The 18,933-nt window shown below is 50.0% G+C and overlaps 1 protein-coding gene across 3 annotated transcripts; it reads left to right on the plus strand.

Moving 5' to 3' along the window:
• The first annotated feature begins 7,175 nt into the window (after window positions 1-7,175).
• On the plus strand, window positions 7,176-16,564 carry AP2S1 (adaptor related protein complex 2 subunit sigma 1). 3 transcript variants are annotated; one of them, XM_065898773.1, is made up of 5 exons: window positions 7,176-7,323; window positions 9,718-9,867; window positions 15,532-15,645; window positions 15,912-15,971; window positions 16,181-16,564. In XM_065898773.1, the coding sequence occupies exons 1-5, from the start codon at window positions 7,321-7,323 to the stop codon at window positions 16,280-16,282; spliced, it is 429 nt and encodes a 142-aa protein (XP_065754845.1). In that variant the 5' UTR covers window positions 7,176-7,320; the 3' UTR covers window positions 16,283-16,564. The 3 variants fall into 3 exon arrangements, with proteins under 3 accessions (XP_065754845.1, XP_065754846.1, XP_065754844.1); XM_065898772.1 differs by lacking the exon at window positions 7,176-7,323 and adding an exon at window positions 7,426-7,434 and having other exon boundaries at window positions 16,181-16,282; XM_065898774.1 differs by lacking the exon at window positions 15,912-15,971.
• The last annotated feature ends 2,369 nt before the right edge of the window (window positions 16,565-18,933 follow it).

An 18,933-nucleotide genomic window follows, 5' to 3' on the forward strand; every position in this document is an offset into this window, starting at 1 on the left:
AAGATCCCACATGCCGCGGAGTAACTAAGCCCGTGCTCCACAAGTGCTGAACCTGTGTGCCACAACTACTGAAGCCTGCACGCCTAGAGCCTGTGCTCCGTAACAAGAGAAGCCCTCGCACTGCAACAAAGAGTAGCCCCCCGCTCTCAGCAACTAGAAAAAGCCCGCACACAGCAACGAAGACTCAATGCAGCCAAAAAATACGTAAGTAAATTAATCTATAAAAAAGTAAAATAAAATGAAATTGAAGTGTGCTCAAGTTTTAAAGCATCCCATCAAATAAAGGTTTTCTGATTACTGATGACGGTCATTTCCATTGACTCCCTTTTTTTTTTTAATTTAACACTTTTAATGCATGAAATTTGATTTTTAGATGCTCGTGACTTGTTTTCTGGGGGGGCGCCCCACGTGGCATGCGGGATCCTAGTTCCCCTAGCAGGGATCCAACCCGTGCCCCATGCAGTGGAAGCGGGAGTCTTAACCACTGGAAAGCCAGAGAAGTCCCCATTCATGACTTTTTTTAAAGTTTGTTTTTAGTGCTGTGGGCTAAACAAATCCAATGCGTGGGCCAGATTTTCTTTAGGTGCCACTGCAAGCCCTGGTTTGTAAGTGATTTTGAGATCTATCACTTGAGAACACCAGAAAAACGGGAGAAGGGACATCGGATTCTCCTACTTCAAATTAATACGTGTTCATAACTCCAGTGCCGTATTCTAGGTCCTTCCAATCTTGGGAAATTTTTGAACTGGCAGCACCTAGAGAAGAGAGAAGCCTGGGCTCACTCTGGATCCAGATGCCCCTCTCCCCTTCTTTTGGAGCCCATCGACCCTGTCTTATCATTCAAGTCTCACTCGAAGTCACTTCCTCAGGGTGGCCTCGCAGATTTGGCCTAACCCTCATATTTTTATAAAAATGGGCACTTTATGCTAGGCAACATTCTAAAGCACTTTAAACATATTAACTCACTTAACCCTCAGAACACCTTACAAGTAGGTTAGAGTTGTTATTCTGCAAAACTAAGGCACAAAGAGGTTACACAGCTAGTGAGTGGCAGATGTGAGATTCAAACCCAGACAACTGGGGTCAGATAGCTGCACACCTAGTACTTCTTCACAGCACTCCATCAGGGGTTGAAGTTCTGTATTGGTATCACCATTTTTCTTTCTTTCTTTTTTTTTTTTTTTTTTGGCTGTTGGGTCTTTGTTGCTGCACGCGGGCTTTCTCTAGTTGCGGAGAGCCGGGGCTACTCTTCATTGCGGTGCGCGGGCTTCTCAGTGCAGTGGCTTCTCTTGTCGTGGAGCACGGGCTCTAGGCACGCAGGCTTCACTAGTTGTGGTATGCGGGCTCAGTAGTTGTGGCTCGCAGGCTCAGTAGTTGTGGCACATGGGCTTAGTTGCTCCGCGGCACATGGGATCTTCCCGGACCAGGGCTCAAACCCGTGTCCCTTGCATTGACAGGCAGATTCTTAACCACTGCGCCACCAGGGAAGTCCCTGTTATCACCATTTTATGTGTGAGCCCTTTGAAGGCAGGAATTCTGGCTAGTTCCTCAGTCTGGAAAATGGCCCACAATAAATAATTGCTAATGAATAAATGAATGAATCTAATTCTAAACAAAGGGGATGATGGCTGGCACTGCAGGCATGGTAACCAAGACACAGTCCTTGTTTAATGACTAACTTCTTTCCCTCTTTCAGATACTAGCTCAGATGTCCCCTCTTCCGGGAGGCCCTCCCTGAGGCCCTGCCAGTCTCCCTCTAGGCTTCCACAGCACCTTCGGGTCCTCCAGCCAAGCCCTGACCACCCCTGGGTTGTTCCCCTATACTGATAGGTCTCTCTATCCCACTGGACTGTGAGCCCCATGAGGACAGGGTGGGGGTGTCCCTATCAACGTTGATGTTCCTAGCACAGGTCCAGGCACAAGGCAGGGCCTCAGGCAGTGTTTCCCTGGATGAATGAAGGGAACCATCAAGGAGGGCCTTCCCAGCTCTGCATCTCTTTCCAGTGCACAAGAGGGCGGGTGTTAGTTGAGCAAGCCAACCACAGGAAGCAGGCTTCTCTGGGGGCAGCCGCCTCCACGCACTCGGCTAACCTCCACTCCAGGATAAATAGACAAGCGAGTAAACAATTAGCTGACAGAGAGAGGTGCCGACTGCCGGCCTAGGCCACTGTCAAGATTTCCCAAGCATGGACTGGGAAATAGCTGGGACTGGAGGTCACACCAACCGTGGAGCTGGAGTAGGTGTGAGGCGGGACCTGGGGATCTGGATCCCATCGGGGAGATGCACAGGCAGAAAAATCCACAAAAGAGTTCTGCAAAGAGGGTGGAGGTGCTGGGGCATATTCTCTCTCCACTCCTCAGAGTCAGAAAGAATCAGAGGGTGGGGACCAGGTCTCAGCTTGACCAAGGAGTCGGTGAGCTCACAGCGCCGCCTACAAACCGAACTGAGGAAGCTGCAGCTAGCTGATGCTGCGGCTGTTATGTCAAAGAGAGGTGAACTCTTCCGCCATTGGCCGGAAGAGCAGCCAATCACGAGGAAGGAATGGGAGGCGGGGATGCCTAGGCTCAGTGCAAAATTCCAGCGCCTGGCCAGTGTTTGACACGTAGTGGGCACACGCTAAATGTCTGATGGAAGGATGGATGATGAACCTCCCAATTTTTATAAACTTTAAAAATGGAGGGAATTCCCTGGTGGTCCAGGGGTTCGGACTCCGCGCTTCCACTGCAGGGGGCACGGGTTTGATCCCTGACCGGGGAACTAAGTTCCCTCATGCTTCGTGGCACAGCCAAAAAAAGAGAGAGAGAGAGAGAAAGAGAGAGAGACCATTAAAAAAATAATTTAATAAAATAAAATAAAACATGCACACCGAGAAGTGCACAAATCACAAGTGTACACCTCGATGAATATTCCAAGAGAACACGCCCTTGTAACCAGCACCCAGATAAAAAAACAGAATGTGACCAATCTCTGAGAAGCCCCCCAACCCTGTCCCCTTCCAGTCACTCCTCTTCCCCCTACAAGAAGACCCCCTATCCTGATTTCTATGCTTATTTTAGTTTTAGTTTTGCCTGTTTTAATTCTTCACATAAACGGAATTAAGTGGTCTCTTTTGATCAACATAGTTTGTTGGATTTATCCACGTTACTTTGTGTAAATGGAGATTGTTCATTCTCAGTGCTGTGTAGTATTCTACTGTGTGAAGAATCCACGATGTATTTTTACATTCTATTGTTGGTGACCATCTGAGTAGTTTCCACTTTTTGGTTATTATGAACAGCGCTGCTATTAACAGTCTAGAACATGTCTTTTGGTAAATATTTATACTCATTCCTGCTAGGTATGTACATGAGAGTGAAATTGCTGGTCACAGGGTGTACTTCAACCAGTTTCCCAAAGTGGATGCACCTATTTACATCCCCAGAGACATGTAGAAGAATTTCAGCTGCTCCACGTTTTCCCAAACACTTGATATTGTCCATCTTTTTAACTTTGGCCATGCTAATGGCTGTGTAGTGGTATCCAGTTGTGGTCTTAATTTGTCTTATCCCATTGATGAATGAGGTTGAGTATCATTTCATATATACATGAACCATTTGAATAGCATCTTTTGTGAAATGCTGTTCAAATCTTTTGCCCACTTTCAATTGTGTTATGTATTCTTTTCATTATTCTATTACCAATAATACATGAATTTCTTGTGCTTACAAAATTTTTAAATACACCAGATAAGATGAAGTCTCCTTGGACAACACAACCCCATCCCCTCGCCTTTCGAGAAATGTGTTTTTTTCCAGACTTCTCTATATAGTTGCCTGAATGCACACATTTTGTTATGTGACTGCATATGAACTAGCTGATTTTTCCCCAATCAATGCATATTTTGTCTCTTTCCAATTTTTCCCTATGACAAGCATGTTGAAATGACACCTCAAAGGAAAGGGTCTTTCCAGGTTCTGTAGTAAAGAAGAAGTGCTGGGACTAGTCCTTTCTGTCTATATCTATATTCCATAGATATAAACAGATTCAGACTCCAAACCACCCAGGCCATGAGATTCTTGACAGCAGAAACAAGGTCTCTTCCCTGCTTGGACACTCTGCCTAGCTCTGTCCCTAACTCCTCAGCTAGGCTAGGTGCCTCTGCTTTAAGCAATTGTGGTAGCCAGGTCTCCAAGACGGACCCCGCTAATTCTCACCTGGTATTCAGATCCCCTCCTACCTTGGATAGGGCAGTTCCGGGTACCAATAAGATAATGTGGAAATAACAGGGTGTGACTTTGAGGCCTGGTCATAAAACATATTGCAGCTTCTGGCCTTGCCCTTTCTTGGATCATTCACTCTGGGGAAAAACAGCTCATGTGTCCTTGTGGAGAGGGCCACCTGCGAGGAACTGAGACCTCCTGCCAACAGCCAGCGTTAATCAGCCAATGCCATGAGTGAGCCCCTGGGAGGGAGATCCTTCAGGGCCAGTCGACTGAGCCTTCAAATGGCTGCATTCCCAGCTGACATCTTTTTTTTAAAAAAAATGATTTATTTGGTTGTGCAGGGTTGCGGGAGGTGGGCTCCTTAGTTGTGGCATGTGAACTCTTAGGTGCAGCATGCATGTGGGATCTAGTTCTCTGACCAGGGGTCGAACCTGGGCCCCCTGCATTGGGAGCGTGGAGTCTTAACCACTGCACCACCAGAGAAGTCCCCAAGCTGACATCTGGACTGCAACCTCATGAGAGACACCAAACCAGAATCACCCAGGTAAGCTGCTCCCAAATTCCCGATCCATAGAAGCTGTGTGAGATAAGAAATATTTATTGTTATTTGCTCAGTAATTTGTTATTTATTTGCATATATCATTTAAGTCTATTTCCCCTGCTAGACCATGAATGACATCGGGTGGGGACAGTGTCTGTTTTCTTTTCTTTTTTTCTTTATTTTATTATGGCAATTTCCGAACATAAAGTTGGAAAGTTTTAAACAGTGAATGCCCATATACTCAGCATCTAGATTCTATAATTTTGTTTCTTTTCTTTTCACCTCTCTATCCTTTAATCAATCCACTAATCTAACTTACTTTTCTGATATATTTTAAAGTTAATTTCAGGTACTCCCCTGGTGGTCCAGTGGTTAAGAATCCGCGCTTCCACTGCAGGGGGCTCGGGTTTGATCCCTGGTCGGGGAACTAAGATCCGGCATGCTGCACGGCGCGGCCAAAAACAACAAAAAAAACCCCCAAAAGACAAAAAAACAAACCAATATGCATATCATCAAATAGAGCTCAATATTTACTGACTATTTTTGTTCAGGGAAATTTTATGTAAGGTGAAATGCACAAATCTTGTGTATCATTTGTTGATTTTTGATGTATATCTACACCCATGTAACTAAAACCTCTTTCAAAGTATAGAATATTACTATGCCAAATCCAACATAATCCTTACCTCCTAGCCCCCTGCCCACAGAGACAATCACTGTTCCTGTTTTTACATCATAGATTAGTTTTACCAATTTTAGTCTTCATGGTCATTCAAACAAATCGCATAGTAACTATTCATTCGCGTAAGACTTCTTTTACTTAGCATTACACGTGTCTGTTTTCTTGATGCCTATTAATTCATTCATTCAGCAGATGTTTATCAAACAAACACCAGACTTGTGCCAGGCACTGAGCTGGGCACTGGAGATCAGGGCTGGGACCAAGGGGAGGCAAGCCAGGTGCTCACTTTCAGGCTCCTGCAAGGGCTGGGTCAGCACCTAAGAGTGAGTGCCTTTTTAACTTTTTTTAAATTTTGGCTGCGCCCCGCGGCATATGGGATCTTAGTTCCCTGACCAGGGATCGAACCCACACCCCCTTCATTGGAAGCACGGAGTCTTAACCACTGGACCGCCAGGAAAGTCCCGAGTGAGTACCTGTTTAAATTTTTCACCCTGGGCTCATTGCTTACCTTATCCTGGTCCCAACCCTGTTGGAGATAAAGCAGTGCAAGAGACGGAAATGATCTCTGACCTCTTTTTGCCCCCGCAATTATTCAATAGCTATGTGTTGGTTCTTCTGCCAATACTACACTTTTAATTTACATTGTTCTAGGATATGGTTTGTTTTTATTAGGGCAAGTCTCCCCTCAGTATCAATACCTTTACTGAGTGCTTACTATGCGCTACCGTGTTCTAGGTGATGTAGATAGAGTTAATAGACAGGGTCCCTGCTCTCAACAGGGACCTAAGGGGAGATCCAGACAACAGACCCACACACCCCAAATAAATCATTAACAGTCGTAAAAAGGCTTAAAAAAATCACACTAACTGCTGACCTAGAGAATTTGAGGGGTCAGAGAGGGGGACTTTTGTATATTGGGTCCTCTATATAGTACTGTGGAGGTGCTGTTTAAGCTAGAGGAAGAGGTCAGCCAGCAAATAAATGGGGGAAGGATTTCCAGGGAACAGCGCAAAGGAAAGGCACTGAGGTGGGAAAGCACTTGGCCTGTTTGGGTAACTGAAAGAAGGCAGGTGTACCTCTGGATAGGAAGTAAGAAGACGCCTATTACCTGATGTATGTTAACAGTGAACATTCATGATTTTAATATTTATTGAGCACTTACCATGTGTTGAGCACTGTGCTAAGTACTTTGGAAACTTACCGAAGCTTTACAACAACCCTACTGAGGTTACCCCTTGATCACCCCTCTTTTACAGATGAAGAAATTGAGTTTAGGGGTGAAATTGCTGGCCCAAAGTGCTAGGAAATGCGATGGCTGGATTTGCACACAGTTCTGACTTCCAAATTCATGCTCTTAAACCACTGTCTGTCTCCCGCAGAAAACACTCAACACATTTTAAACAAAGTACTGGGTGAACACGGAAAGACAGTTACATTTCTAGCTCCCCCAACGCAGTTTCTTATTTAAAACAACTATTCCCAGCTTGTCCTTCTCGCCTTCGCGGGGAGGTGGAGGGAGGCTGGAGGAACTACATTTCCCAGGATGCAGCGCTCGCCTCGCTGGCCGTCAAGCGTATCGGGAATTGTAGTCCTCGGAGGACTACAATTCGCCCACGGCTCCCAGCATGCATTTGGAGTCCGAACCGTGAGGTAGGAAACGGACAGTCGCGCAGCATGCTGGGAAGCGAGACCGGCTTTTTTCCCAGGCTTGCCTCCCAGACAAGCGAACCCATTTTTTTTCCGGACTACAATTCCCAGCGGGCTGTGCGCGAGAGGGCGGGCGAGTTCGTCTCCCGGAAGTCCGCTCTAGCCTTCGGTCCCCCAGCAGCTGCTAGAGCCGGAGCCGCCCAGGAGCCGCGGGACCGGGGCCTCTGGGGTCCGGACAGGGGTCGCCATGGTAACGGGGGCGCGCCCACGCTGGGGACGGGGGAAGGGTGGGTCCACGTGCAGGTACTGGAGACTCGGTGGGATACTGACAAGCCGCCCCTGCTGCGGTGCGATGGTCTGGGCCGGGCGCGGGCTCTCGGGATTGGGGCCGATCGAAGGCCGGGGAAGGGGAGAACCGGGAGGTGGCTCTGAGCGCTGGAGTGTACCGGGCTCTCGAGGCCAGGGAGCTTTGGAGACCAGGTGGCAAGGGGAGAGGGCTGTGCGGGAGGGAGACACTGGAGGTGGCTGGAGGGTTTTGAAACAGGGAGGCAAGAGATCAGGGAGGATCTCAGAGATGGGCAGAAGGAATTGGAGGTGGGGAGGGGACATCCTAAGAGGAGGACTCTGGGAGCGTGGCAGGAGAGTTGAAGAATGGGAGACATTGTGATATGAGAGAGGGGGTCTCTAGAGGCAGGAAGCTGACATTGCAGGCGGAGGGGGTGTTGGAACTGGGCCGGATACTGCTGATGAGAGAGGTATCTCGAGGGGAAGAGACTGGACCCTGGAGACGGGAAGTAGACAACTGTAGGGAATGGGGCTTTAATGTCAGGGAAAGTGTGCAATAAAAGGGAGAAGCCTTGGCGTAGGGAATGAATGCTAGAAACGAGTGGGGAGCAATGGAGTAGGTCTTTGCAAGAGGAGGGGTCTTGGAGAGTAGGGAGTAGGCATGGAAGTGGGAGAGGTGGGGATGGGGATTTGGGAACAAGGACTGGGCATTGGATTTGTCACCGCTCCCCGGGGATCGGGATGGGGCGACCTGACAGAGGGCACTGAAACGGAGAAAGCAGGAGTCAAAAGGGAACAACTCCCGGGTAGGGGGCTTGGAGACAGAGAAGGTTGGGGAGCATCAAGAGGGGACATCAGAGGGGCGAGGATACAGGAGGGAAGGGACTTCTCATTGTGGATTCCCTGAGGTGGAGAGATTCTATTTGGGAGGAGAAACAGGAAGAGGTGTGTGAGGGAACTTAGGAGTAAGAGGCAGAGCTCTCCCTCAGCTGTGTAGACTGGCTTCTATGTCTCTCCTCCCTAGATACCCCATCTATCTCTGGCTCTGCCCCCAGGCTGTGGCTGTGTGGCATGGGTCCCCCCAACTCCCACCCCACGCACTTTCCCTGCCTGCCAGGACCCCTGCCCTAGGAAGTGGTTTTCCCTGGCTCAGCAGAAGGGGTTCTTGGAAGGAGAGTGTAATATCCTGTTTCTGTGCAGCCTGATTGGTTGGAGGAGGAGGGATGGAGTGTGTGGAGAGTGAGGCTTAGGAAAGAGAGCAGACTCTCGCCAGTGGGTGGAGGCTCCCACAAGTGAGGGTAAGGGGGTTCAGAGGAAAGCCTTTGGACTCCCAGCTCTGCTTTCTGGCTGCGAGACTTCCTTTCTCTGAGCCTCAGTTTCTTCATCTATAAAACGGGCATAAGCCTGCCCATCTCAAACAGAACTGAGCCCAAAGGCAGGCTTCCTAGCTACGTGAACTTGGGCCACGGTTTTCTCAAAGTCAAATGCCGATGAATTATAATATTACTAAGAACTAATATTTGTATAACACTTAGTATGTACTAGTCACTGTATTATACCTCTTATATTTAATATCTCTTGCAACAGTCTCCTGAGGGAGGTACTCTCGTTATATCCATTATACAGACGGAGAAACTGAGGTCCGGAGAGGTTAAGTAACTTGCCTGCAGACACACAACCAGCAGTGCCAGGATTCATTCGGGCTCTGGAGTCTGTGTCCTTAGCCACTTGGTCAAATGCCTCAGTCATAATAGCTCGTTTTCTTTAGCACTCAGTATGTAATAGGCACCGTACAGAGCACTTCCGGGATCAACTTGTTCAGTGTTCACAGAGCCCTATGAGAATTGAGCTGGCTTTTCAGAATCATAAAAACACATTTCCTAGCCATCACTGGTGATGATCGTAGCCGACACCGAGCGAACCTGCTAGTGCCAGCTACTAGACTAAATTTATAAACTTATTTAACCTTCAGAACACCCTGACAAAGTGGGTCTTCTATGGAAACTTGTTTTGCCGGGGTGGGGGTGGGGGGTGGGGAACTGAGGCTTAGAGGGGCGGATCTTTTGTCCAAGGTCAGGGAGAGGAGAGTTGGTGGAGCCTGGGACTTAGTGCCCTAGAAATGACTGCAGAGTTGGCCAGAGAAATCACGGGGGTGTTGGGGGGGACCTGGGACAGGAGCGTGTGGCCAGGCCAACCTGGCTGGGCTCTGGGGCGTGGCTGAGACCCTTGGAAGACAGGCCGCAGGGACGCGTGGGCCCTGTCTCCCCTGTGGGGATGGGTGGGGCTGTTGGGCAGGGCCGCCCAGCACTGGCCCGCCCTCCCCACCCCTCTCCCTCCCTCCTCCTCCTGCTGCCCCCAGATCCGCTTCATCCTCATCCAGAACCGGGCAGGCAAGACGCGCCTGGCCAAGTGGTACATGCAGTTTGATGACGATGAGAAGCAGAAGCTGATCGAGGAGGTGCACGCTGTGGTCACTGTCCGAGATGCCAAACACACCAACTTTGTGGAGGTGACGGGAAACTACCCCCCCACCCCCGGCCAAAATGCACCCCCCACTTCCTTGCTTCCTTTTGACCCCTCCTTCCCAGCCTCCTGCCGAACCTCTAATGGCAATAATGCCTCACGCCCTCCTTACTTACCACATTCATTTATTCAACATGCTTGCGGTCTTCCTTACTTTGGGGTTTTTTTTTTTTTTTTTTTTGGTACGCGGGCCTCTCACTGCTGTGGCCTCTCCCATCGCGGAGCACAGGCTCCGGACGCGCAGACTCAGCGGCCATGGCTCACGGGCCCAGCCGCTCCGCGGCATGTGGGATCTTCCCGGTCCAGGGCACGAACCCACGTCCCCTGCATCGGCAGGCGGACTCTCAACCACTGCGCCACCACGGAAGCCCTGGGGGGTACGTTTTAGTGTGAAATTTTTCCAGCATACAGGTTAGTACAACAGGAGAGAAGTCGATTGCAAACTACCCAGATTTCATAGTATTAAGAGTTTGCTTTTCTTTTTATTTTTATAAATTTATTTATCTAATTTTGGCTGCATTGGGTCTTCGTTGCTGTGCGGGCTTTCTCTAGTTGCGGCGAGCAGGGGCTACTCTTCGTTGCGGTGCGCGGGCTTCTCATTGCGGTGGCTTCTTTTGTTGCGGAGCACGGGCTCTAGGCACGTGGGCTTCAGTAGCTGTGGCTCGCGGGCTCTAGAGCGCAGGCTCAGTAGTTGTGGCGCACGGGCTTAGTTGCTCCGCGGCATGTGGGGTCTTCCCGGACCAGGGCTCGAACCCGTGTCCCCTGCATTGGCAGGCAGATTCTTAACCACTGCGCCACCAGGGAAGTCCTGCATTTTTGTTTTACCTTTTTCTCTTCTTTTCGGCCGAACAACTTTTATTTTTCTGGTGCCTTTTAAAAACTTAAAATGCTCAAACACACAGAGTAGGGAATGGTATAATGAACCATCCCTTGCTGTAGTGTTTTCCATTAAGTTACAGAGATCATGGGGGAATTCCCTGGCAATCCAGTGGTTAGGATTTCTCACTCTCACTGCCAAGGGCCTGGGTTCAATCCCTGGTTGGGGAACTAAGATCCCATAAACCGTGCAGTACAGCCAAAAAATATATGTAAGTTACAGAGACCATGACGTTTCATCCCTAAATATTTCAGGATACATCTCAGAAAATAAAGACACTTCTTTCCATGACCAAAGTATCATCAGGCCTGATAAAATGAGTCATACTTCCTTACTACTATTACTCTAATACCCAGTCAATACTTAAATTTCCCCCAAATCATCAAAACTGATTGTCCAAAGCCAGTCAAGGATCTTGGCATTGCTTTTGGTTTCCATGTCTCTTTGGTCTCTTTATTGAGGTGCCTCCAGCTTTAATTCCCACGAGATTAGCCTGTTCAAGAGACCAGGCTGATTGTCCTGTAGAATTCAACAAATATTAATCAGGGGACTGCTGTGTGCCGGGCAATGTTCTAGGCACTGGTGATACAGCAGGGAACAAAACAGACCCAGTCCCTGCCCTTGGAGAGCTGACAGCTGACATTCTAGTGGGTGGGAGACTGTTAGTAAAGATACAGTGTATCGGGTGGTGATAGGTGTCAGGGAGAAAAAAGAAACAGCTGTGGGGGGTGGAATTGCTGGGGTGTGTACAGCAGGGGTTGGAATGCAGGTTTAGATGGTTTGGTCAGGAGGTCTTCATTGAAGAGGGGCCATTTGAGCCGAGACCTGAAGAAATTGAGGAGTGGAAGGAGATGATATCTGAGAAGGGAACATTTCAAGCCCAGGGAACAGCAAGTGCAAAGACCCTGAGGCAGCAGGAATGTACAGGGGCATTCCTAGAATAGCAAGAAGGCCAGTGTATCTGAGGTGGAGTAAGCCAGTGAGGATGGTGGGAACAGATGAGATCATTGCAGAAGGCACAGGGTGTTGTGGGCCATGGTGAGGACTTGGGCTCTTGCTCTGAGTGAGACGGGAGCCACGGAGGGGTTTTGAGCGGAGGAGCGACATGGGTTGACTTAGGCTTTAGGGATCCCTCTCTAGGGGACAAGAGCAGAAGCAGGGGGACCACTCAGGAGGTGACCTCTGAGGTCCAGGTGAGAGATACTGGTGACTGGCACTGGCATGGAAGCAGTAGGGGTGCTGAGAAGCGTTTTGAAGGTAGAGCCAACTGAAGGGCCAAAGATTGGATAAGGTGTGTGAAAGAAAATGGAGCCACCAGTAGGGGGCGCTGTCACTTTCTCAGATGGAGCCGACTCAGGAAAGAGCAGGTTGAGGTGAAGATCAGCCCTGAGGTGTCTGTTCTCATCCCAGCTGAGATGTCCAGGAGGGGATGAGGGGAGAGGAGTGGGGACGTCAAGGGATGCCTGCTGTCCCGGGGCATCCTGCTGCCGGCGCAGGGTGGGTCCCCCACTGAGTGCTAGAAACGGCAGCAACTGAGGGACCCAGAGAGGGGCAGGGAGGCCCGAATAGACAGGAGTAGCCAGAAAGGCTGGCGGGTCAGGTGAAACTGTCACAAGGGGGCCTGAGCATCTTAGGTTGCTCCCAATCCAGGCCCACTCCAGCATGTAGCCCTGTGCAGGGCAGTGCTGGTGACACAGTGGTGACAGGAAAGAGCCAGGAGGATGACAGCAGGAAAGGGCGAATTTCAAGAAAAGAAGAGTGATGCTCAGTGTCAGATCCTGCCAAGGCCACACCAGCTATGACAGTCAGTTGGTAACTTCTCCAGATCAAGTTTTCCTGCCCTCTTGGCTTCCTGTCTTGAACCCTCAACTCCAGAGCAGGGGCCTTCAAACATTTGATCATGTATCTGTATCAGTTTAAAAAAAAAGTAGAGGGCTTCCCTGGTGGCACAGTGGTTGAGAGTCCACCTGCTAATGCAGGGGACGCAGGTTCGTGCCCCGGTCCGGGAGGATCCCACATGCCGCGGAGCGGCTGGGCCCGTGAGCCATGGCCGCTGAGCCTGCGCGTCTGGAGCCTGTGCTCCGCAGTAGGAGAGGCCACAGCGGTGAGAGGCCCGCGTACCGCAAAAAAAAAAAAAAAAAAAAGCACCCTGATATATTCTTTTTTCTTTAATTTTTTTATTACTATTTTTTAAATTGGGGTGTAGTTGTTTTAGTTTCTACTGTTCAGCCAAGTGGAGTCCCCTGTGCTATACAACAGGTTCTCATTAGTTATCTATTTTATACCTATTAGTGTATATATGTCAATCCCAATCTCCCAATTCATCCCACCACCACCCCCTTTCCCCCCTTGGTGTCCATATGTTTGTTCTCTATGTCTATGTCTCTATTTCTACCTTGCAAACCGGTTCCTCTGTACCATTTTTCTAGATTCCACATATATGCATTAATATACAATATTTGTTTTTCTCTTTCTGACTTACTTCACTCTGTAGAACAGTCTCTAGGTCCATCCACGTCTCTACAAATGACTCAATATCGTTCCTTTTTATGGCTGAGTAATATTCCTTTGTATATGTGTACCACATCTTTATCCATTCGTCTGTCGTCAATGGGAATTTAGGTTGCTTCCATGACCTGTCTATTGTAAATAGTGCTGCACTGAACATTGAGGTGCATGTGTCTTTTTTTTTTTGGCTGCATTGGGTCTTCGTTGCTGCACGTGGGCTTTCTCTAGTTGTGGTGAGTGGGGGCTACTCTTCATTGCGGTGCACAGGCTTCTCATTGCGGTGGCTTCTCTTGTTGCGGAGCATGGGCTCTAGGTGTGTGGGCTTCAGTAGTTGAGGCACGCGGGCTCAGTAGTTGTGGCTTACGGGCTCCAGAGCGCAGGCTCAGTAGTTGTGGCGCACGTGTGGGCTTTCTACACTGTTCCCATTGATCTATATTTTTGTTTTAGTGCCAGTACCATACTCTCTTTATTATTGTAGCTTTGTAGTATAGTCTGAAGTCAGGGAGTCTGATTCCTCCAGCTCTGTTTTTTTTTTCTTAAGATTGCTTTGGCTATTCGGTGTCTTTTGTGTCTCCATACAAATGTTAAGATTTTTTTGTTCTAGTTTTGTGAAAAATGCCATTGGTAATTTGATAGGGATTGCATTGAATCTGTAGATTGCTTTGGGTAGTACATTCATTTTCACTGTATTGATTCTTCTAATCCAAGAACATGGTATATCTCTCCATCTGTTTGTGTCATCTTTGATTTCTTTCATCAGTGTCTTATAGTTTTCTGACTACAGGTCTTTTACCTCCTTAGGTAGGTTTATTCTTGATAATAGTCTTACTAATCCATGGATTATGTGCAGGAACTACTGTAATAATATTAGAAAACATACTGGGAATTCCCTGGCGGTCCAGTGGTTAGGACTCTGCGCTTTCACTGCCAAGGGTGCAGGTTCAATCCCTGGTCAGGGAACTAAGATCCCACAAGCTGAGCAGTGTGGCCAAAAACAGTTAGAGAACATACTCAAAGTATAGGAATTAACAAAAGGATACAGTAGGAAGAAAATAAATAAAAATCAGGGACTTGAGGACTTCCCTGGTGGTGCAGTGGTTAGGAATCCACCTGCCAATGCAGGGGACAAGGGTTTGAGCCCTCGTCCAGGAAGATCCCACATGCCATGGAGCAACTAAGCCCGTGTGCCACAACTACTGAGCCTATTTGCTGCAACTACTGAAGCCCACGCACCTAGAGCCCATGCTCCGCAACAAGAGAAGCCAGCACAATGAGAAGCCCACGCACTGCAACGAAGAGCAGCCCCCACTCGCTGCAACTAGAGAAAGCTTGCACGCAGCAACGGAGACCCAATGCAGTGAAAAAAATAAATAAATAAAAATAAATTTATTTTTAAAAAAAGAAAAAAACATCAGGGACTTGTGTTGGCTTTTGCAGTCGCCACCAGGTGGCGACACACGCACACACGCCAGGCTGGCTTTTTCAGATTTTGGCCAAAGACGTGGAACTTTGCAAGCCAGTATTCATATCTCTACGTGTCTATCACTTTATCTACTTACACATGCGTATAAAATTAGAGTCTGCGTCCCTGGTTCATGCATATTTATTCGTGGATTGTGTGTATGTGATAAGGTAGTAATATTTGTATTTATTTTACGGTTCAGTTAAGGGCAAGGCTGAGATTGTCTTGGTTACAGGTGGTGAGTGTGCACTGCCCAGCACAAAGCCTGCCACACAGTAAGTACTCAGGCAGTGTTTGTGGAATGATTGAGTAGATTAGTTCCGGGCTGAGGAGTTTGACTCTCTCCAGAGGCAACAGGGAGCCACAGAAAGAGGGGAATGGACACCGTGGAACACCCCTGCCTCTCTCTCTGGGCTCTGGGCTTTTGCAGAGTCTGTTCCCTCTGCCTAAAGCACTCCTGCCCGTTCACTCCTACTCATCCTCCAGATCTCAGTCCAGATGCCCCCTCCTCCAGGAAGCCCTCCCGGACCCCCATCCTGGGTCAGCTGCCTGCCCCCTTGGGGCTCTCACAGTCTAGCCCTGCCCACTCAGGGGATGACTGAGGATGAATCTGTCTCCACTGGACAGTGAGCCCTAGGCAGGGAGGGCCAGGACCACTGTGTCCCCAGCACAAGGCCAGACACAGAACAGGGCCTCAGGGACCACACGTGGAACGCAGGACTGAATATGTTGGCTCCACCCTGCCCAGCACACTGGGTCCTGGGCACACCCTGTCACTGACTACCTGCCTCTCTGCTCCGCAGTTCCGGAACTTCAAGATCATTTACCGACGCTATGCCGGCCTCTACTTCTGCATCTGTGTGGATGTCAACGACAACAACCTGGCCTACCTGGAGGCCATCCACAACTTTGTGGAGGTGCGCAGGCAGGCGGGCGCCGTCCCTCGCGTCCCTTCTGTTGGGATGCATGGGCCCTCCTTGCCCTCCCCTCAGAGGCGGGGGGCGGAGGGCCACTGTCTTTCTCTGCCCTCCTCGATGTTTCCTCTGGTCTCTGTCTCTCCCCTTTCCTCAGCTTCTCTCTGCCTTTTTTTGGCCATCTCATTCTGATGCCTTCTGTTCCTGTCTCTGTGTGTGTGTCTCTCTCTCCCTGCCCATCTCTCACCACCTCTGTCTTCCTCTCCCAGGTCTTAAACGAATATTTCCACAACGTCTGTGAACTGGACCTGGTGTTCAACTTCTACAAGGTGGGCTCCTGGTGAAGATGAGATGAGGAGGGGGCCGGAGGAGGGGGAAGGGGGGTGGGCTGGACCCCCGCAGCCGCCCTGGTGCCTCTGCGGGGGTCTGTTTCCTGGCCCTTGGGCATCAGAGCCCCCAGCCCCCAGGGTTTAGACCAGCATCCTGGGGGTCTCCCCACCTCTCACACCAGGTCTCCCCTCACCCTCCCTTCACTCAGGTTTACACGGTCGTGGACGAGATGTTCCTGGCCGGCGAAATCCGAGAGACCAGCCAGACGAAGGTGCTAAAACAGCTGCTGATGCTGCAGTCCCTGGAGTGAGGGCGGGCCGGCCCCTCCCGCCCCCGGTCCTGCCCCTGGTCGAGCCTGCTCCCTTCCCCTTTCCAGGCCCGGGGTCCACCCCAGCAGCCCCGTCCCTCAGCTGCCCCGGAGGAAGACACCCAGCCGGGTCTGGGCCACAAGGGAAGGGGCCGCCCCCCACGGCCTCTGGGCCCCAGCTGTGGGCGGAGGCCACTTTGCGTGTACCGAGTAACCATGCCGTTGTCGTGTGATGCCATGAGTGCGTGCGTGGAGCCCCCAGTAAACCTGTGGTCCCCGCCTGGCCTCGTGTCTTTTGAGCCCTTGCCTATCTTCCCTGGGAACCAGGGGCAACTCCGGATGCCCTGCCATCAGTGCATCAGGCAGTCAGTCAACAAACACTCCTCGTGAGAATTCCCTGGTGGTCCAGTGGGTAGGACTCTGAGCTTTCACGGCAGGGGGCCTGGGTTCAATCCCTGGTCGGGGAGCTATGATCCCACAAGCCGTGCAGGGCAGTCAAGAAGAGAAAAACACACACAAAAAACAACCCCAAGGAACTGCTCATGCTGAGGTTGGGGGAGGGGGAGTGCAGATGCTTTCCCACCCGTTTCTGCCCACAGAGGGCTGCTGGGACTGGAAGCGGTGACAGATCTCGACACTGAGCGCTTGCTACTAGAATAATGATGCTCCGGGCCAACACCGATGTCTCTCAGGCGCCGTTCTAAGCCTTGACGTGTAGTGCCTTACTTCATCCTCGCAAGACGATGAGTAAGGGACTGTTAGAGGAGGTCACTGAGCTCAGAGAAGGCTGCAAGACTCGTTCAAGGTCACGGGGCGCGTCTGCAGATGAGCCAGGTTGCTTTTGAGCCCAGGCAGGCGTCTCCAGAATCCTCGTTCTTAACCACTAGGTCGGAGGTGCAGGCGCTGGGCCCAGCGTTCAGTGGTTCTCAGCAGTGGCACTTGGGGTAGGAAGATTCTTCACTGTGTAAGACTGTCCGCCTCCATCTGCCAAGTGCCAGTACCCAGTGGCCCTCAGCACTTGTGACAACAGAAAACACCCCTGCGTATTTCTTTCTTTTCTTTTCTTTTCTTTCTACCTGCACCGTGTGGCTTCTGGGATCTTAGTTCCCCAACCAGGAAATGAACCCAGCACCATGTCAGTGAAAGCGCCGAGTCCTAACCACTAGACCACCCGGGAAGTCCCCCCATGTGTTTCTAGTGCCCTCTGGAGGGGCTGTGCCCCCTCCCCCCATGCCCACTGAGAGCAGAGTGATGGCTGCTGGCTGCAGCCGTGACTGGCATCCTTGGCAGAGCTGACAATGCTAGGCACCTCCCGTCCACTTGCATTAATGTGACCCAGCTTCGCGTCGGTCTCCCAACTGCAGGGGTAGGTTATGTCTCAGCTCGCTACATACACACTATACAACCTTGGGGTAAGTCACTTAACCTCTCTTGCCTCTGTTTCTTCATCTGGAAAGTGAGTCGACTATGGTTTTTAATCTCATGGTGTGTGCTTGAGGAGTAAATGAGTTAATCCCGGGACAGCTTAGGGTAGTACCTCGCATCAGTAAGCATGCCTTCACTGCACAGACATCAAGGGCCTGCTGTGTGCAAAGCCCTGTGAGAGAAAAGATGTTTATAGATGTGAACGGTGAGCACTGACCACGATCACTGTCATTTTACATGTGGGACACAGAGGCTTGGGGAGGTGAATTCCCTTCTAGATACCATCACTCCAACAGCGTAGTCGTTTCTTGTTGCTGCTGTAACAAGTTATCACACACTTGGTGGCTTAAACTAACAGGACTTTGAGACTGACCACCCTGGAGGGGTGAGGGTGTCAGGGGGGGCACCCAGGCTGAGGCCTGGATCTTCGGCTGGGTGACGGGGTGGGAGGTAAGGTCCTTCCCGAGATGGGGAAAGAGCAGGTTGGAGGAATATGCCAAGGTTATTAGAACATGGAGAGTGTTTTAACTTCCTAAGGCTGCTGTAACAAATGACCACAAACTAGGTGGCTTAGAACAAGAGGAATTGATTCCGTCTCAGTTCTAGAGGCCAGAAATTTGAAATCCAGGTGTCAACAGGGCCGTGTTCCCTCTGAAGGCTCTGGGGAAAGATGCTTCCTTATCTCTTCCAGCTTCTCATGGCCCCTGACATTCCTTGGCTTGTGGCTGCATCTCTCCAGTCTCTGCCTGCATCTTCACATGGTCTTTCCTCTATGTCTGCATCTTCTACTTTTCTATCTCTTATAGGGACAGTTGTCATTGGATTTAGGGCCCACCCAGATAACCGAGGATGATCTCATCTCAAGGTCTTTAACTTAATTACATCTGCAAAGATGTAATTTTTTTTCAAATAAAGTCACACTTATAGGCTCCAGGATGTGGACATGTTTTACCATCAACCCACTAGAGTGAGTGTGAGCTCTTGGGGCGTCACCCAGGAAAGGACCAGGAGGCCTTTGGACACACAGACCTGAGACTCACAGAGGGAAGGATGTAGAGAGCGTTTGCTTATTTGTGCATTCAACAGATGTTTCTCAGGCACCTACTATGTGCCAGTCACTGTTTTAGCACCAGGGGATACAGCAGTGAGCAGAACAAATCCCCTGCCCTCAGAGAGCTCAGTCCCCTGAGGGTGATGGGGCAATGCATAAAGAAGCAAGTCCATGTCTG

This window comes from Phocoena phocoena, chromosome 20, assembly GCF_963924675.1.
Source record: "Phocoena phocoena chromosome 20, mPhoPho1.1, whole genome shotgun sequence".
Lineage (NCBI taxonomy): Eukaryota > Metazoa > Chordata > Mammalia > Artiodactyla > Phocoenidae > Phocoena > Phocoena phocoena.

Excerpts from the sequence above, each read along its gene's own strand:
- AP2S1 (XM_065898772.1), top strand. Across the intron at positions 9,868-15,531 it reads AACACACCAACTTTGTGGAG|TTCCGGAACTTCAAGATCAT; the intron begins GTGACGGGAAAC and ends TCTGCTCCGCAG. Across the intron at positions 15,972-16,180 it reads TGGTGTTCAACTTCTACAAG|GTTTACACGGTCGTGGACGA; the intron begins GTGGGCTCCTGG and ends CCCTTCACTCAG.